The sequence below is a fragment of the Carcharodon carcharias genome, chromosome 8 (assembly GCF_017639515.1).
Source record: "Carcharodon carcharias isolate sCarCar2 chromosome 8, sCarCar2.pri, whole genome shotgun sequence".
NCBI lineage: Eukaryota > Metazoa > Chordata > Chondrichthyes > Lamniformes > Lamnidae > Carcharodon > Carcharodon carcharias.
The window spans coordinates 28,740,556-28,758,661 of NC_054474.1; the positions used below are offsets into that span (position 1 = coordinate 28,740,556).

At 40.9% G+C, this 18,106-nt stretch overlaps 1 protein-coding gene across 2 annotated transcripts in view; it reads left to right on the forward strand.

Moving 5' to 3' along the window:
- The window catches only part of LOC121281242 (protein KIBRA-like), a 173,261-nt gene that overhangs the window by 43,185 nt on the left and 111,970 nt on the right, over positions 1-18,106 (forward strand). For both annotated transcript variants that reach the window (XM_041194065.1, XM_041194066.1), the window contains exons 2-3: positions 13,857-13,966; positions 14,223-14,426. In XM_041194065.1, the coding sequence (XP_041049999.1) occupies positions 13,857-13,966; positions 14,223-14,426 (314 nt within the window). The remainder of the gene's footprint in view (positions 1-13,856; positions 13,967-14,222; positions 14,427-18,106) is intronic.

Sequence of the window (18,106 nt, forward strand, 5' to 3'; positions counted from 1 at the left end):
CCCCCCCCCCCCCCCCCCCCCCCCCAAATCTGCCTCTGTCTCTACAAACCTCTGTTTCCTCTCAGGTCCTCGAACATGCTGTCCATCTTTCAGATACAAGGCCATCTTTTGCAGACTACCTGTTTAGGCCCCTTCAAATAAGATTCTGTCCTTCCCACAGCATTGAAATGGCTGCAACCAAAATCATGAACAGTGCGCTCTGTGACTGTGACCATGGTGTGTGTTACACTGGTCCTCTTGACCTATTTGGTAGGGGTGACTTTGTTTAAGGCTACATTCTCCCCTATATCTCTTTGTCATCCAGCTCTGTGTAACTACCCTTACTTGGCTAATCTCACCTATCTGATTGTAGGCAGACTATTTTTCAACAATATTTCCCTTCCCAACTCCGTGTAATTGGGAGCCCCTTACACCGACAACAGCCCACCCCCACAACCAATGAACCACACTTGCCTTTTTTTGTCTTATCTACTCACAACTCTTGGTAACATAGTCTGCAAACAGGGGGTCAGCTTCCACATTTACACAGATGATAGCCAACTTAACACTTAACTGCATCCAAACCTTTCTCCACTGTCTCGAAGCTTGTTCAAATCCAATTTTGGATGAGCTGCAGTTTTCTCCATCTAAACACTGAGAAGACCAAAGCCTTTATCTTTGACTCTTCCTACTAACCATACTCTTGTCTCCAAGCCCATTCCTTTCCCCAGTAACTGCCTCGAGCGGAACTAAATTATTTACAGTGTGTTCTATTTCACCCCCAGTCTATTTTGCCCTTCAACTTTATTCCTTTTATCACAAAAAACACATCAGCTTCCACCTCTGTAATGTTGCCCAACTTCCCTCCCTATCTATTTGCTGCAACTATTTGTTATGACACAGCAGTTGGTAAAGGCTGAGTTATTTAAAATCCAAGATGGAAACTTTAAACAACTGTCATAACCTATTTTTTCAATTGGTTTGTTTGAGATGCATCTCTGAATTCAGATATGAAACCACCAAGCCTCCAGAGGATTTTTTTTATGTAAATTAAATTAAAAATGTATTAATTTAACAACAAATTTAAACACATACACATGCCTACAAATTACTACCATAATAACTATTAAATAAATCCCTAAATAAATCAGTCCCAAGTAATCTTCCCAAGGCAACAATAACCCATAGACTTTAAACAGACACCAGGCAAACCACATTTTATTTTATGAATTCAAAATGAGGCTCCTTTCAGTTTGTTCCTTTGCAGACAAAGTGGCAGGCTTACAGGCTTAGATCTTCCATGCCTCTGACCTGTGCACACAAACTCTTCTCAGGTTATACCTAGTTTTCCCTTTAAATGTAAATTCTCATTGAATCACCATGCCCTTTGAACTCCACCTCCTAACAATAAAGCCCCTTTCATAGTCCCAATTTTATTAGTAATATAAACATATTGCTTGGTCTCTCCTAGCTAGGTGCAAGATTTCACCCCCAGTCTTTGCATGGTTTATTCAACAAAATGCATATGTACTCTCTACCTTACTGTTTACATCTCAAAACTACTATACATCAAATCACCCAGACTAGCTGGCTTGAATCCAATTAAAACACACAACTCACACCCACAGACAAAGACCCTACTACAAGTCCAATTTAAAATAATTCCCAATAAAATTAATATCTTGTCATGACACCACCTCCCGATCGAAAAATGAACCGTCATAATTCTAAAAGACAGCTTCATTTTTTTAATAACGCATCTCACGCTATCTCCTATACTTATTGTACTATCAGATGCATGCATTAACATATATATATATACACACACACAAGTCTTTGGTATCAACAGAAATCACTCCAGTTCAGTAACCAGGTTTTTTTTAATGTTCAATTTTCCTTTAAGCTTCAAACTCTTGGTAGCGCATCTTCAAACAGACGCTCTTTACCAACAACACATGTAATCTGTAGACTAAATATTGTAATAATAGACTTCATCTGAAAAACCTTGCACTTTTATCTCGAAATTTGTCCAAAAACTTCAAACGATTGTGGTCTGCAGAAACAATTGTTTCTGACGGATTGTTGGCAACATAAATTTCAAAATGCTGCAATGCTAACACCAAACTCAAAGGGCAGAATTTTCCCCCCATTGGGGGGGAAGTTGATGGGCGGGCGCATGCAGGCACGCTTCCGATTGGTGCCCCCGATCGGAGGCGCAGCACCATTTTACATGGGCGAGCTAATTAAGGCCTGCCCAGCATGACGTCCGTAGAGAAGCACTGTGCACAGGGCAGGGGGGAATGCCTAAAATCGAGAGTGCCTCTTTCGCGCATGTGCATGAAAGAGCACACTCATCTCCCTGAGGATAAGTGCTGCCACAGGGAGATCGCCACTACTTTTTAAAAATATTAAAATTAGAAAAAAAAATTCACTTACATGCCCCCCCATGTGACAATGTTACATGAGTTGGGACATGTTCATAATTTCCAAGAAAACTTTATTAAAATTTTTAAAACCCCTACATGGAACCTTATCCCACCTGTGGATGAGGTTTCATGTTTTTTCTAGTTGCTGCCGGGGCTCCTGGCCTGCCTGCCAACCTTAAGGTTGGACGGGCAGGTCCACTAATTACTTTAATTGATCTGTCAATGGCCTCAGCTGATCTTGCTGCGCTCCTGCCTTCCTGAAAATTTAAATGGGGCGTGGTGATGTCGGGAGTTCCGCCTGATGTCACCACACGTCATTTTATGCGTTGGCAAGTGGGCCCCGCTCCCGCTCGCCAATGGCAAAATCCTGCCCAAAGTCTCTTTTTCGTTCGTTGAATATCTTCTCTGTTGTACATTCAGTTTCTGTGAAAAATACTCTGTCGGTTTTTCAATTCCAGTGTCATCTTCCTGTAACAGTACAGCCCCAAATCTTATATCACTTGCATCAATGGCCAACTTTAATTGCTTGGCATAATTGGGTACTGCCAACACTGGTGCTGCAGTTAATACGGTTTTCGAACTGTCGAATGACCTCTGACACTACAGTGTCCACTGAAACTTCTTGTCCTTTTTTAATAATTCAGTCAGTGGAGTAACCACACGGCTGGGTGGGTAAAACCCACTCATGCCTAGAAATCTCAAAACTTCTCATTTTGTTGTAGGCACTGGGAAGTCCACGATAGCCTTGACTTTTGCACCTCTCAGAGCCACCTTACCATTTCCAATGGTATAGTTTAGACATGTGCCTTGTGCATTTGCAAATTCACTTTTAGCCAAGCTCATCACCAAATTAGCTTGTAATTGAGAAAATAATCCTTCCAGATGCTGTAAATGCTTCTCCCATGTATTAGAACTATTAGATCATCAATGTAAACAGCACAATTGCTTAGACCTGCAATTACTTTGTTTGTTAGTCTTTGAAATGTTGCAGGTGCATTCTTCATACCAAATGGCATGATTTTATACTGATATAGTCCATTTGGCATTACAAAAGCCAATATCTCCTCTGCTGTCTCTGATAACGGTACCTGCCAATGCCCTTTTAGCAAGTCTATTTTTGTGATAAATTTTGATTGTCCCACTTTCTCAATGCAATCTTCCAACTGTGGTATAGTATATGAATCTGCTTTTGTCATCACATTCACCTTTCGATAGTCCACACACGGTCTTTGTGTTCCATCTGGTTTTGATACCAGCACAATAGGTGAACTCCAGTTACTGCAACTAGACTCGGAGATTCAATTATATCATTTTGAAGCTTGAAATCAATTTTTTTTATACTTGTGATAACTTTGCTGGATTTAATCTATAAAGATGTTGCCTCATTGAAGATGAAACCTGTACCGAGACATCATGTATAGCTAAATGTGTCTTTCCCAGTTTATTCCCACAAATAGGTTTGTGTGACTGCAATAGCTTTTCCAAATCACTTTGACACTTGCTTGGAAGGTAACTCAATATTTCATTTAAATTTTCAAGCACCTCCTCATTATCCAATTTTATTAGAGGAAAATTAATGTCAGTATCCTGCACTTGTACCTCTTTCACATCATCCACCATCACTAATACCTCTTTTTGTTCCTCATCCCTGTCAAAGTACTTTTTAAGCATATTTAGATGACAGACCCTCTGCTTCTTTCTTCTACCTGGAGTATTTATTAAATAATTTATTCAATCTCTTTTCAATCCTGTAAGGCCCACTAAATCTTGCATTTAATGAATCACCTAGTATTGGTAACAAAACTAATACTTTCTCTCCAGAAACAAAACTGCGAGCTTTCGCTATCTTATCTGTCTTCACTTGCATCGCTTGCTGTGATATCTTTAAATGTTCCCTAGCCAACTGACATGCTGTGTTCAATCTTTCCCTGAAATTTGATACATAATCCATGAGAATAGTTTCTGAACTTTGACCCACCAATTTCTCATGAATTAATTTCGGTGGTCCCCTTTCCTCATGACCATAAACTAGTTCAAAAGGGCTAAAACCAGTCAGTGCATTAGGAGCATCTCTAATAGCAAATAACAATAATGTAATTCCTCTATCCCAATCCTGTGGATAACCCTGACAGTGCGCTCTCATCATAGTTTTTAAAGTTTAATGCCACCTTTCCAAACCTCCTTACAACTCTCGATGATAAGCTGTTGACTTAAACTGTTTTATCCCCAAACTATTCATTATTTCCTTAAACATGTGACATGAAATGTCCCTGATCTGATTGTATTTTCTTAGGTAAACCATATCTTGTTGAAAATTTAATTAACTCCTCCACAATCTTCTTAGTTGTAATATTTCTTAAAGGTATCACTTCAGGAAAGCTGGTAGACACATACATTATTGTTAGTAAATACTGATTTCCGCTTTTAGTCTTAGGGAACGGTCCGACACTGTCAACATATAAATAATCACACTGTATGGTAATCACCTTGTTAAAGACAATTGCTAGTTAAACAAGTGATGGGCAGTGATTATCCTATCTAAATAGAATAAAAAGATACAGCTGGAACACTTTGTGTGGAAGCTACTTGGAAGTCAGTAGCACTGAGGAGTTCAGAATCACAGAAGCATACAGTGCAGAAGAGGCCCTTCGAGTCAGACTTGTAGTCTGTCTTGAAAATAAACCAGTTTGAACCAAAAGACCAGCCTGGATTAATTTTTCCACCACAACCTCTTTTTATTGTGACTAACATGGGAGCAGAGGATGAACTTTAAGCTTTACTGATTGATTGCTATATATGAAGTTTTTGTCTCAATCCTCTGAGGGAAAAGAAGTGAATTGTTGCTGACAATTTAAGTTACGGGATGGCGGAAGGACGGTGCAAAATTGCAAGCTTTGACTATCCATCAATTTTTTCTGACTCTGAACCTTATCAGCAATGGAAGGCTGAAGTTGAAATGTGGACCTGGGTTACTTCTGTACCCCAGAAGAAGCAAGAAAAAAAGCTTTGGCATTGTTATTACCAGCCAAAAGTAAGATAAGGAGTAAGGTATTTTCAGAGTGGAAAGCGGATGATTTGGATCATGAAGAGGGTTTGAACCTTCTGTTGTAATTTTTGGATAAGTTGTTCAAAAAGGATGAGTCATTGGAAGCCAATGAAGCTTGGATGATCTTTGATAGGTTTAGGAAATCAGATGATCAGCCCATGGAAGAATATATTATGGATTTTAATAAATGATACAGGAGACTACAGAGATTTGAATTTGAAATTCTGGAATCGGTATTGGCATTTAAATTATTGTACTGTGCTCACATTTCCTAGTCCTTTAGTACTAACAAGGGTTCAGTTCCGAGGGTAAGAATCTCTCCTAGATAAAATGGCTGCTGCCCTAACAAAAATTCTGGGGAAACAATCGTTCCCTGCCATTTTCTTAGCAAATGCGAACAACTATGCTGTGAAACAAAGGATAGAGGATTCAGTGGTGGCCAAATGTTAGACAAAGATTCCAAGACAAAGATGGGATTAATGACGAGGTCTGAAAATGGTCGTAATCCTAGCCTGTTTGAAAGTCAGGACAAAAATCGTGCCTGGGACAGTGACCGTAGCCGTTTAAACCCAAACAATGCACGGGGTATGGTTAATCGGTGTGATTCTCAGTCTCATTACGTGATGAACTTCCTACAAGGAATCATGTTTTTGAAGTGACCCATGAGATGGATTCATCTGAAACTGAAAATGATGATGTTGACTGCCATAATGGAATTGTATTGATTGCTGAGAGTTTGAATCCAGTGATGGGTATCCTGATGGTAGATTCCTTCAACTGTTCTGGACAGTGGTTGCACTTCTACAGTGTGTGGCAAGGACTGGCTTGACTGCTATCTGGAATCTCTCAATGAGGCAGACCGGCGGAAGGTCACGGAGTATGAATGCTCTACCTGCTTCAGGTTTGGAGATGACAATACAATAACATCCTCCAAATGGGTGGCCCTCTCTTGTAAGATAGCAGGGATCAATCTGTTTATCAGTACTGATGTGGTTTCTAGTGAGATAATGCTATTGTTGAGTCGCTCTGCAATGAAAAAGGCTCAGATGACGATAGATATGAAGAATGATAGAGCAGTCATGTTTGGAAAAAATGTGGATCTATATTTTACTTGGTCAAGCAATTACTGTTTGCCACTAAGGATGCCAGAGAATTCTCATCAGAAAGTTCATGAAGTTTTGTTAACTGCTGAGACTAAGAATTTGGTGGACAAAAGTAAGATCATTTGAAAATTACATAGACAGTTTGCAAATCTGGGGCCACAGAAACTGAAGACTCTACTCTGAGATGCGGCAGTGGTCGATAAAGGATATGCTGACCTTATTGAATAAATCGCTGCTCAGTGGGGAATTTGCCTTAAATATCGCAAGACCACACCACCACACCCTATTGTGAGCTTGCCAATAGTCAGGAAGTTTAACGATGCAGTGTGGCAATGGACTTGAAAGTTTGGGCAAAGCTAGGGATTTTTTTTGCTACACTACATACATATGGGAACCAGATTTAGCCTATCCACTGTGATACATAGTAAAGACAAAAGTACCATTGTCGATACGGTCATGGAGAAATGGGTAGGGACAGGATTAGGAACACCTGCGAAGCTCCTCACAGATAATGGTGGGGAATTCACCAATGAGGAATTTTGAGATGTGTGCAAAAATTTAAACATAGTTATGCACACTGCAGCTGAGAGCCCGTTTGGTCATGGTCTTTGTGAAAGAAACCATGTGCTAATAGATGACATGTTGCATAAAATATTAGCTGATCAACCAGAATGTAAATTGCAAAAGGTGCTAACATGGGCAGTGCGCTCAAAGAACTCTCTGCAAATGTTTGGGGGGTACAGTCCCTACCAGTTGATGTATGGAAAAAATCTGAAGTTACCTATGGTGTTGTCAGATGCTCCCCCTGCTCTAGCAGGGACTAGCATTAGCTCCACCTTTTCTGCTCACCTGAATGTTTTGCATGCAAGCAGAAAAGCTTTCATTAAAGCTGAGGCTTCGGAGAAAATTCGGCGGGCCCTATGGCACCACATAAGACCATCAGAAATGCAGTTTAGACAAGGAGACACGATATATTATAAAAGGGATGGCCAGAAAGAGTGGAAAGGACCTGGCAATGTAATAGGGAGTGATGGGAAAGTAGTAATTGTGCAACACAGCAATCAAACTGTTAGGGTACATTCTTCGCAGTTATTTGGTACTGGCTATACCTTTACAGGTTCTGAACAGGACATAGAACATGAGGAGGCATCATGCACTTCACTCACACACACACACACACACACATACACACACACACACACATACACACACACACACACACACACACACACACACACACAGTAACTATGAGGAGCAGACAACGGCACATACAGGGTTGACTGACTATGAACAAAGTAACACTGAGGTACAGGATAACACTATTTATCCAAAAGGTCAACTACCCACAGTAGGAACAAAAGTAACTACATTCCAGAAGGGACCAGTGTGTGGAGGGATGGCACTATCATAGGGAGAGCAGGAAAGGCCACTGGTAAATACAAACATTAGCTAAATGTGCAGGATGAAGGACAGGAGACAAGACCTATCGATTGGCAAACTGAGGTAAAGGCATGGAAACCCAGAAAGCGCAGTCTATAAGTTCTGACAGTGGACCAGAAAGTGGTTGTGACCCTAGAAGAAAATCACAAACTTGCGAATGGGGTTCTGCTCGAACAGGAGAAAGATCGTATAGCAGTAGTCCAGAAAGGGAGAGGAATGTGAGTAGAGGCCACACTTAACAAGAACGAGGACTAGAGAGCAAGCTAGGAATCTCAATAGGAGCAGAAGTCTTTATGACCGAGAGAGTTTAGTAGCTGCTAATAAATTGGAAAATAAGCTGATAAAGGAAGTCAAACAGAAAGAATTAGAAAGTTGGATGGAATTTGAGGTATATTCTGAAATACCTGACAGAAGACATCCAGCTTCAACTCACAGATGGACATGTACAGAAAAGGTTCTCTCAGGTGGCACATATAAGACCAAAGCGAGATTAGTAGCCTGTGGCTTTGGTGAGAGACTAGGAGAATAGGATGTCAGAGTGGACTCACCTACTGTGAGGAAAGTGAGTTTGAAGATTTTTTAAGCTATTTTACCATCCTATTCCTGGGAGTGCAAATTGATTGATATAAAGGCTGTGTTTTTACAGGGGGAGAAGTTTCAAAGGGAAGTGTTTTTGAAACCGTCCAAAGAAGCCGGGGCTGTAGAAGGAAAGCTATGAAAATTGAACAACTGTGTTATGGATTGAATGATGCGTCAAGGGTATGGTATTTTTCCATGAGGTCTGTCCTGTTGAAAACAGGTTACATTCAGTTAAAGGCAGACCCTGCGATGTTCTGATACCATAAGGAGAAACTAGCTGGAATCTTTATCATACATGTTGATGATTTCCTGTGGGGAGGCTCTGTAGAATTTGAACAATGGGTAATTGAGAAGATAAAGAAGTAACTCAAGGTCGGAAGTCAGGCTTCAAAGGCCTTTAAGTACATGGATTTAGACATTAAGCATAGCAAGTTAGGAGTGACATTGAATCAACAATCTTATCTAGAAAATGTTAATCATACCCCAATAACTTGGGTTAGATCCTCACAAAAAGAGGATCCTGCTACCAAGGAAGAAACGGAACAGTTGAGAAATTTGATTGGGCAGTTGAACTGGTTCTGCACTCAGACTAGCCCTGACGCTAGTTATGATGTGTTGGAGCTAAGTACCATGATGAAACATGCTACAGTTGAGCAAGTTCTGAGAGCAAATAAACACTTAAAAAATTAAATTCTGAGAGACGTGTGCTTAAGTTTCCAGCCTTGGGTGATCCGGAAGATATGAGCTTGGTCGGTTTTAGTGATGCTTCACATGCTAGTCTTCCAAATGGGTACTCTGGCATAACAGAGTTTATCATATTCTTGGTGGGAAAGAATGATAAATGTTGCCCACTGGCTTGGGAGGCCAAGAAAATAAAAAGGGTAGTGAAAAGCACCTGAGCTGCTGAAACTCTGGCCTTGGTAGAAACATTAGATATGGGGATTTACTTATCCAATATCCTGACAGAAATATTGTATAAGAGGCAGTGTGAGAAAGGTTTGCCCATAGAATGTTATGTTGATAACCGGTCTCTTTGGGACAACGTTCATTCCATGAAAAGTATCCTTGAAAACAGAATAGACCTAGCCAGCATAAAAGAAATGTTAGAGAGATCTCTAAAATACAATTGGTTGACACAAGTCACCAACTATCCAACTGTTTTACAAAAAGAAGTGCCTGCTCTAAGAAATTATTAAATCTATTGGAAGAGGGGTGTCTTATCTTATAATGATGCAATAAAAAAACTTTTGTTTTATAATTGTTTATATAAGATACAGCTGGAACACTCTGTGTGGAAGCTACTTAGAAGTCAGTAGCACTGAAGAGTTATCTTGAAAATAAACCAGTTTGAACCAAAAGACCAGCCTTCCACCACAATCTCTTATCGTGACTAACAACACAATCAATCATGACCCTAGTAAAAGGCTCTTCAGATGCTGGCATTGGGATTAAAGGCACCTGCTTAATCAGTGCTTGTATTTTCCCTGTTACTTGACATGTATGACAGGTTCAGAATTTGATTACATCCCTATGCAATCCTGGCGAAAAAAAACCTTTGTATATTTTCCTATGTTTTCCTAATTCCTAAACATTCCCCCATTAGAATTTCATGAGCAATCCTCAGAATCTCATTTCGATACCCTAATGGGATAACAATCTGATAACACCTTCCCTCCAGTTTTCAAATGCTGAGACATGATCCAGCCTCCACATTCTCATTAAAATATCTTCCTTAAGGTAATAACGTACTGGAATATATTTTGCTTCTGTTTCTGAATAAGCTTTCTGATATAACTGCTTTAATTGCAAACCAGTTTTCTGTAACTCCTTGAGTTAAACACTTCAGCTGAATTGTAGTCTTTCCTCCTGAACTATATTATCAAATACAGTGCCAACTAATTAGATTTTGACTCCTTCTAGCCTTTGGACTGCCTGCCCTTCTTGTTTATCTTGTTCTTCCCGATGAGCTTTTGATCTCATTATCACACAATCAGGAAACAATCCAGGATAAGTCCTTCTGTAACACCTCTGTTGAAAACATTTCTACAGGCTGATCAACTACCGTAAGCATCACCCATATTTGTGATCCAGCTATATCATTACCCAGAATAAATTGAACCCCTGCAATGGGCAATTTTCCCACAATTTTTCAACAACAACTTCACCTATCCTCCATATGCTCTTTCAAGTTACCTTCCGCAACAGAATAGATTTAGCATCTCAATAAACCCCTTATTATCACCTGCTCTTGGATTACTCCCTCTGGACAACATTAAAGATTGACTAGCTCCTGTGTGTGTCTCAAAATTTTAAGATCTTTACCTGCTCCACCCTGTAACATGGAAAGACTTGCCCTTCACACACAAAGTTTTAAACATTTCTGCAACCTGCTTCTCAGAATTCTCCTGTACTTTGCGAACATATTCCCACTTCTTTACCTATCACTGATTGTCTCTGTTTTACCTGTACACAAATCTCAGAACCCACAGTACCTTGTCTTCCAAAATTTTTCTGTACCCCAATAATTCCAACAAATTTTTCCTGTAACTTCCAATAGACTGACTTTGTGTGCCCCACTTCATTACAATGAAAACACCTCAATTTTTGAATATCACTCCTACCCTCGACACCCTTTTTATTCTGAAAAAAAACTTCCTGGGAATTCCTAGCCACTCCTTCGCTTCCCTGACTACCTACCTTTCTTTCACCTTCGCACTTTCTATCCTTTTCTGATTTGAAAGGGTGATGAAAAGAAGGTTTAACTCTATGAATTAACTCATAATCATCAGCTATCTCTGCTGCTTGCCTTACAGTTTGAACCCTCTGTTCCTTCAAATGAGTTCTCACTACTGAAAGGATTGAGTCTTTAAATTCTTCCAAAAGAATTACTTCCCTAAGAGCTTCATATGTTGTCTCTATTAAATCTCGTATCCACCGGTCACAATTATTTTGTTTTACTCTCTCAAACTCAACATAAGTTTGCCCAGGCTGTTTTCTCATATTCCTAAATTTCTGTCTGTATGCTTCAGGAGCCAACTCATATGCACTCAAAATAGGCTTTTTTACCACATCATAATTCACCTATACCTCTTCAGACAACGAAGCATATACCTCATGCGCTGTACCCAGCAACTTAGACTGTAATAATAGTGCCTGTGATCATTTCATTTGTTTAGCTACTCAAATAAAATAAAAAATGCTTCAACATATTTTTCCTGAAACCTGGGATGAGCTTGTACAAATTTAAGCATCTTCCCACTGGGTTTTAGGTTAAAAGGTTTCTTCGTCATTCGAACTCTTCTCAGAATCCGAGATCTCAACTTCCAGCCTTTTAAGCTGGTATGCTCTTTCTCTCTTTCATGAAATTTCAGTTCCAGTTCTTTTCTTTATCCTGTCTTTCTGTTTGCTCCCTTTTACATGTCATTTCTCTTCCCTTTGCGTCTAATTCAAGTATTTTCAGTTCCTTTGCTTGTTCAAATTCAAGCTTCTTCATTTCAAACTGAAGTCTCCTTACCTCCAGCTGTGACTCATGAGTGTCAGGTATCACTTCCAACTGTAGATGCTGTGCTATACTTTTAATTATATCTGATTTCCTTGTCCTTGCAGTTAACCCCAATTTTAACTTATCTGCCAACTCTGTTAACTTGCTCTTGGTTATTTTTTGAAACCCAATCAGAGTTATATCTTCTACTCCCAGACAAGTCTTAGCAATTGCCAAAGCCATCTTGCAGTCTCACCACTTCTAAAAAGCCTCACCAACTCCTGAATTTAAAGTGCTTTTCGTAAACTTAACCTTAAGGTTCATCAATTCCAAACCAACCAAGGAATTACAAATTTTACCTTGCCAAGAGCCCCCAGTTGTTATGACACAGCAGTTAGTAAAGGCTGAGTTATTTAAAATCTCAGAGGGAAACTTTAAAAAATTGTCATAACCTATATTTTTCAATTGGTATGTTTGAGATGCATCTCAGAATTCAGGAATGAAACCACCTCCAGAGGTTTTTTATATAAATTAAATTAAACATTTATTAAGTTAACAACAAATTTAAACACATACACATGTCTACAAATTATTACCATAATAACTATTAAACAAATCCCAAATTAATCACGCCCAGGTAATCTTCCCCAAGGCAACAATAACCTAAACTTTAAACAGACACCAGGCAAATCACATTTTATCTTACGAATTCAAAATGAGATTCCTTTCAATTTGTTCCTTTGTAGACACCAGTGGTAGGCTTACAAGCTTAGGTCTTCCATGCCTCTGACCTGCACGCACAAACTCCTCTCAGGTTATACCTAACTTTCCCTTTAAATGTAAATTCTCATTGTATCACCAGGCCCTTTGAACTCCACCTCCTTCTAACAATAAAGCCCTTTCATAGTCCCAATTTTATTAGTAATATAAACATATTGCTTGGTCTCTCCTAGCTAGGTGCAAGATTTCACCCCCAGTCTTTGCATGGTTTATTCATCAAAATGCATATGTACTCTCTACCTTACTGTTTCCATCTCAAAACTACTATACATCAAATTACCCAGACTAGCTAGCTTTAATCCAATTAAAATACAAACACACACACGCACACTCCCACAGACAAAGACCCTACTACAAGTCCAATTTAAAATAATTCCCAATAAAATTACATACATTTATATCTTGTCATGACATATTCCAATGTTTTACTCTACCCAATCCATGTGAAACTCTGCTGCCCATATCCTATTTTGCACCAATATATAGTCACTTATCACCTCTGTTCTTGCTGACCTATATTAGCTCCTGGTCCCCCAACACCTAACTTAAAATTCCTCTCTTGGTTAAATCCCTTCACTGCCTTGCCCTTCCTTATTTCTACAACATTTCTTAACCTTAAAGGCTATTTTCACCTGAACTCACCATTCCTTGGACATGTGACCTCTTGTCGAGCTCCTCCCTTTTATCCAATGTTTGTGGCATGACTTTGCCTTCAACAGCCTAGGCTCAATGCTGTGGAATTCTCTGACTAAAGCTTTACATTTCCCTCTCTGTGACCATTCTTTGGCCAAGCTTTTAAATACATGTGATGAATACTACGTGAAGCATGTTTTTCTATATGATTCATGCCATATAAATATATATTATTATCCATTAACTAGTCCCTCGGCTTTTCTAGGTAATGTATGGCATTACCTCAACTGCACAGAAACTGATTCCTGCAACAGGCTACTGTGATATGCAGCATTAATTAACCATTGGCAAAAACTAGGAAGCTGACATTTTTTCTGTTTGTTCTGTAGATGGACCAAACCCCTCTCCTTTGGTGATTGCGTAGGAGACGAATTGCCTTTGGGTTGGGAAGAAGCATTTGATGCACAAGTTGGAATTTATTACATTGATCACAATACACGTAAGCATTCCAATTATAGAATTATATTGCTTCACCTGTAAGTGCTTGATCAGTTGGAATCTGCAAACCAAACTCCATTATTCTGTAATTTTTGGTGAAACGTTAATTGTAAATTTTATTGTCTTAATTCAGCAAATACCACAATCAGATTGTGGCATAATCAAGCTGCTGTTGCACCACTTGAAGACTTTTAGCATCTTCACTTCAATTTTTAAAAACAGATATAAACAGAATTTCATGGTTTATTATCTTTCAGAGACAACACAAGTAGAGGATCCTCGAGCTCAGTGGCGAAGAGAACAGGAGCGCATGTTGAAAGACTATCTAGTTGTAGCACAAGATGCCCTAACTGCACAGAAGGAAATTTACCAAGTAAAGCAACAGAGATTGGAATTGGCCCAACATGAATACAGGCAGCTAAATGATGTCTGGAAGGATAAATCTAGTTCCCAGACCAGCTGTGAGTACTGATAAACCATTGCCTTCTGCTTAGAGGAGCTTTTATTGATTTTTGAATGGAGTGTTCTATTAATAGAGAATTTCATCCACTTATCCTAATGTATAATATCTAAGATAAAGCTTAAGGTGCACGTTTTCCCTGCTCTTTGGCCTGGATTTTCTGGCACTGTCATAGCGGGACCTGCCGCGGGAGATTCGGCAGCTCAGCAGAAAGTCCATTGACTTTTGTTGGGATAGGATGATCCTGGTGGCGGGTGGGGCCTGAAAACCCCGCCCTCAGAAACCTGCTTTCAATAATGGGGGCTGGTGGCCAGATGGGAACCCGTTCCTTGAAGCAGCGGGCTTTGCCTTGGCTGTTTAACTCAGCCACAGCATTAGCATCCTTTCCCACCTTAAAGTTTCCTGACTGATTACACAGTTTCAGCAGGATGACAACTTGCAATTGACAAATGCATTTTCTATTTACAAGGACCTCGGCAGAGGTCAGAATGGTTGCATCCTACATTGATTTTGTAGAATCAGGAAGGAAAAGATTGGAAGTAGACGTGGGAAAGCTTCCCTCCGGTTCTCTGCCTCTTCCGTGGGGGTGATTTTGGAGGCTTTGAGGATTTGCAGAGAAGTGTTGTTCCAGCAGACAGGAGGAAGCCCCTAGCCTTTCAGAACGAGCAGGTGTAGCTGGAAGTTGTGGAACCATGAGTGTGGTCCATAAAATTTGGTTCAATGCTGCAAGAGGTTCAAAGATATCATAATGGCAGGAAAGGTGAGTGGCATAACTCTTTCAGGTGTCAACCTCTAACTGTCACATTCTAACTTCCCCAACATTTTCCTGTGCAGCACTCGTCAGACCATCATTCCTCCCTCGCTCTCTCTCTCTCTCTCTCTCTCATATCCCTGTCTGAGCAGCTGACACTCACACTTACACTTACCCTTGTCCTCATCTCAGTGCCATTTCACCCCCATCCCTTAGCCTTTATAAATGTTGTCCTTCTATCTAATCATTCTATTTCTCATATGTATAAATGTCTGTTTTTCTCTCCTTGCAAGAGAAGAAAGTGCTCAACTCTAGGGAGAGGCAGAGAAACGGAGTGGCCTAGAAGTTGTAGCCACCCTGAGTTGCGGAGGTAGAGGTCTTTGAGCTCGGCAGGGTGACAGTTGATGGTCATTGGTGATGAAGGACTGGGGGTGGTCTGTCACATACATACCTGGTGACAGACTTGGATATTGCCCTGCCATTTGGCACCTAACAACCATTCACCAACTGAAATGTTGGAATGTTGGCTTTGAACCCTTTCCCCATGTCAGTTCTAATTCATGCCTTTCAAGTGCCACAGGTCCTTCAGGGGGATGCTGGAGCGGGTGGAAGTCCAGAAGTCCTCGGGGGAGGGCACACACCCCGAAGAAGTACTCTTAGAGGGCTCATTCACACCCTCCACCATCAGATGCACACACCTCAGTTGGTGCCTCCAAGGGAGATAGCTAGGTTGAAATATGGTGCAGTACACATCACAATGAGCAGGAACTGGAGCTTGAGACAGGGAAAACAGTGGAGAATCCCTGTTGGAGGTTTGCAGGACTTTCCAAGCCTTGTTCAGTTAGATGTAGTTGCTGAAACCCGGGTTATGTACTAAGAGGACACATCTGGACTAGCAACAGAGTATATGTGAGGTTGTGTTAGCATTTCCAGAAGCACTGTGCATTGGAGAGAGATTGGATGGGTCGATCTCTGTCATGAGTACCATGAAGTTTCTGGTATTATCCATGGAAAGAGTAACCACCTCCGTTTTCAACCCTGCCCTCCCAACAGAGTCCCACATGCTGCATCCTGCCGATAACCGAGTCTGTCCTTGCATAGGGGCTGGTGGGGCCCTCACGGGCTCCAGAACTGAGAGGCTGTCCGCCAAGGGCATCTCATCTGCCAGAGCGGGGAAACGAACATCCTGCATGCCACAGGGGTAGAACCATGTGGTGCCCGTAATAGAAAGCAGAAAAGTTGTGCAGCTACTTGTTTTGCCAGAGGATTCTCTAAGATGTTTATGACAATGTTAATGCCATTGTCATCAAGTACATGAATATTTCAATGAATCAAACACTTTATTTGAAGTCTCAATTGTCCTTCCATATTCATTGCTGCTTCCTGAATCTCAAATGGACATGTGCATTCAGGAGAGTAGTATAACCAGAGTGGAAGATGAGAAAAGATATGGAGAGATTTTTGACTGTAGGCATTATCTATGTTATGGTTGGGGGGGCTGTACTGGGGGGATCGTGGGGATGCAGATGTGGGTTGGCGCATGCCATGTGGCTTCATGCACTTGAGTTATCTGAAATTTGTCTGTATGAACCCATCTTGAGCTTCTCTGGCAGTTAGATGAGTGGATGGAGGCACCCTGGCCATATTAGGCTTCTCCTGTTATCCGAGAATGCAGAACAGTTATCACCTTCCTTTTCTTGCAGCGCAATGTGTGTAAGCCACAGCAAATAACCACTTTTCTTGATGCACTTGCTGGTGGATATGAAAGGAGCCCCAGATTTGTCAGGCACCTGAATCGCATTTTGAGTAGCCCAGTGGATTGCACAATGGGTGCCCTTGTATTCATGTGGCTCTTGTTGTACACTTCCTCTACTTTAATGATAGGGCTCCTCACAGGTCCTATCAGCCAGGTCCTCAAAGGGTGGTGCTTCCCTCTAAGGAGCCACCTGCTGCTCTGTTCAGAGGTACAGAGATTAGTGGGAGATGTGACTGTCGCAGAATGAAGGAATCATGACAGCTTCTAGGATATCTTTCACAGGCATGCATGTAAACCTTCCATTGGTAACAAACCAACTGATTGTCACGTGTGTGCAGTTGTGTGAATCCAGTTACTGCAGCAAATGTGGGAGCCCTCTGGGTCTGACTGGCCTCATCGGTATTAAAGTGGATGTAAATGCTGGCCTTGACAGATATGGCATTGGACCCATTTGTAGACTTGTAGGCAACAGATTATGAAATCCAACAGGCGTCACCAGCAGATTCCTGGAAGGAGCCAGAGGTGAAGGAATTCAGACTGGTACTTTGATGGCCATTGGCGATGTATGTTCACCTGGCCCTCTTGGAAAGATGTCTTGCTTCAGGAGTCTGCAGATGTCTGCGAATACCTGCTGTGAAAGCCTGAGTGGCATGTGGCTCCAGAGCTGGCAGCTGCTGTTGCTGTTCCTACTGGTGCTGTTGGCATTGGTTGTTGGTCCTGCTGCTGCTGTTGGTGTTGGTGGTTCTGTTTCTCTTGGTGCTCATCTCAGGTCCATGTAATAGCTGCATAAGCTGCCCCCATGCTGTAGTGAAGGCTGACAGCATGGAAGTGCCGATCAAAGTGGATCAAATTCAAGATAGACAAAATGACTTCTAAAACCAATAAAGCTATAAGAGCACGGTCACAGGAAAAGGTCCTGTGGGCACAAACCTTTCATATAGGCAGGGAATGAGCTTTCCAGTTTTACTCTTAAAACATTTTCCAGCCTGTCAGTTTCATTGATCAATGACTGCCTGCTGTACTTTCGCCTTATTGACCCTAGCAAATGCCACATAGCTCTGAAAATGGTGCACTGATTGTTAAAGGCGGAATTAATTGGCATTTTACATATTTAAGTTGTGGATCCGACAGCTCCACATGAATCTTCTTTATAGGGGCTTGATAGGGTTGATGC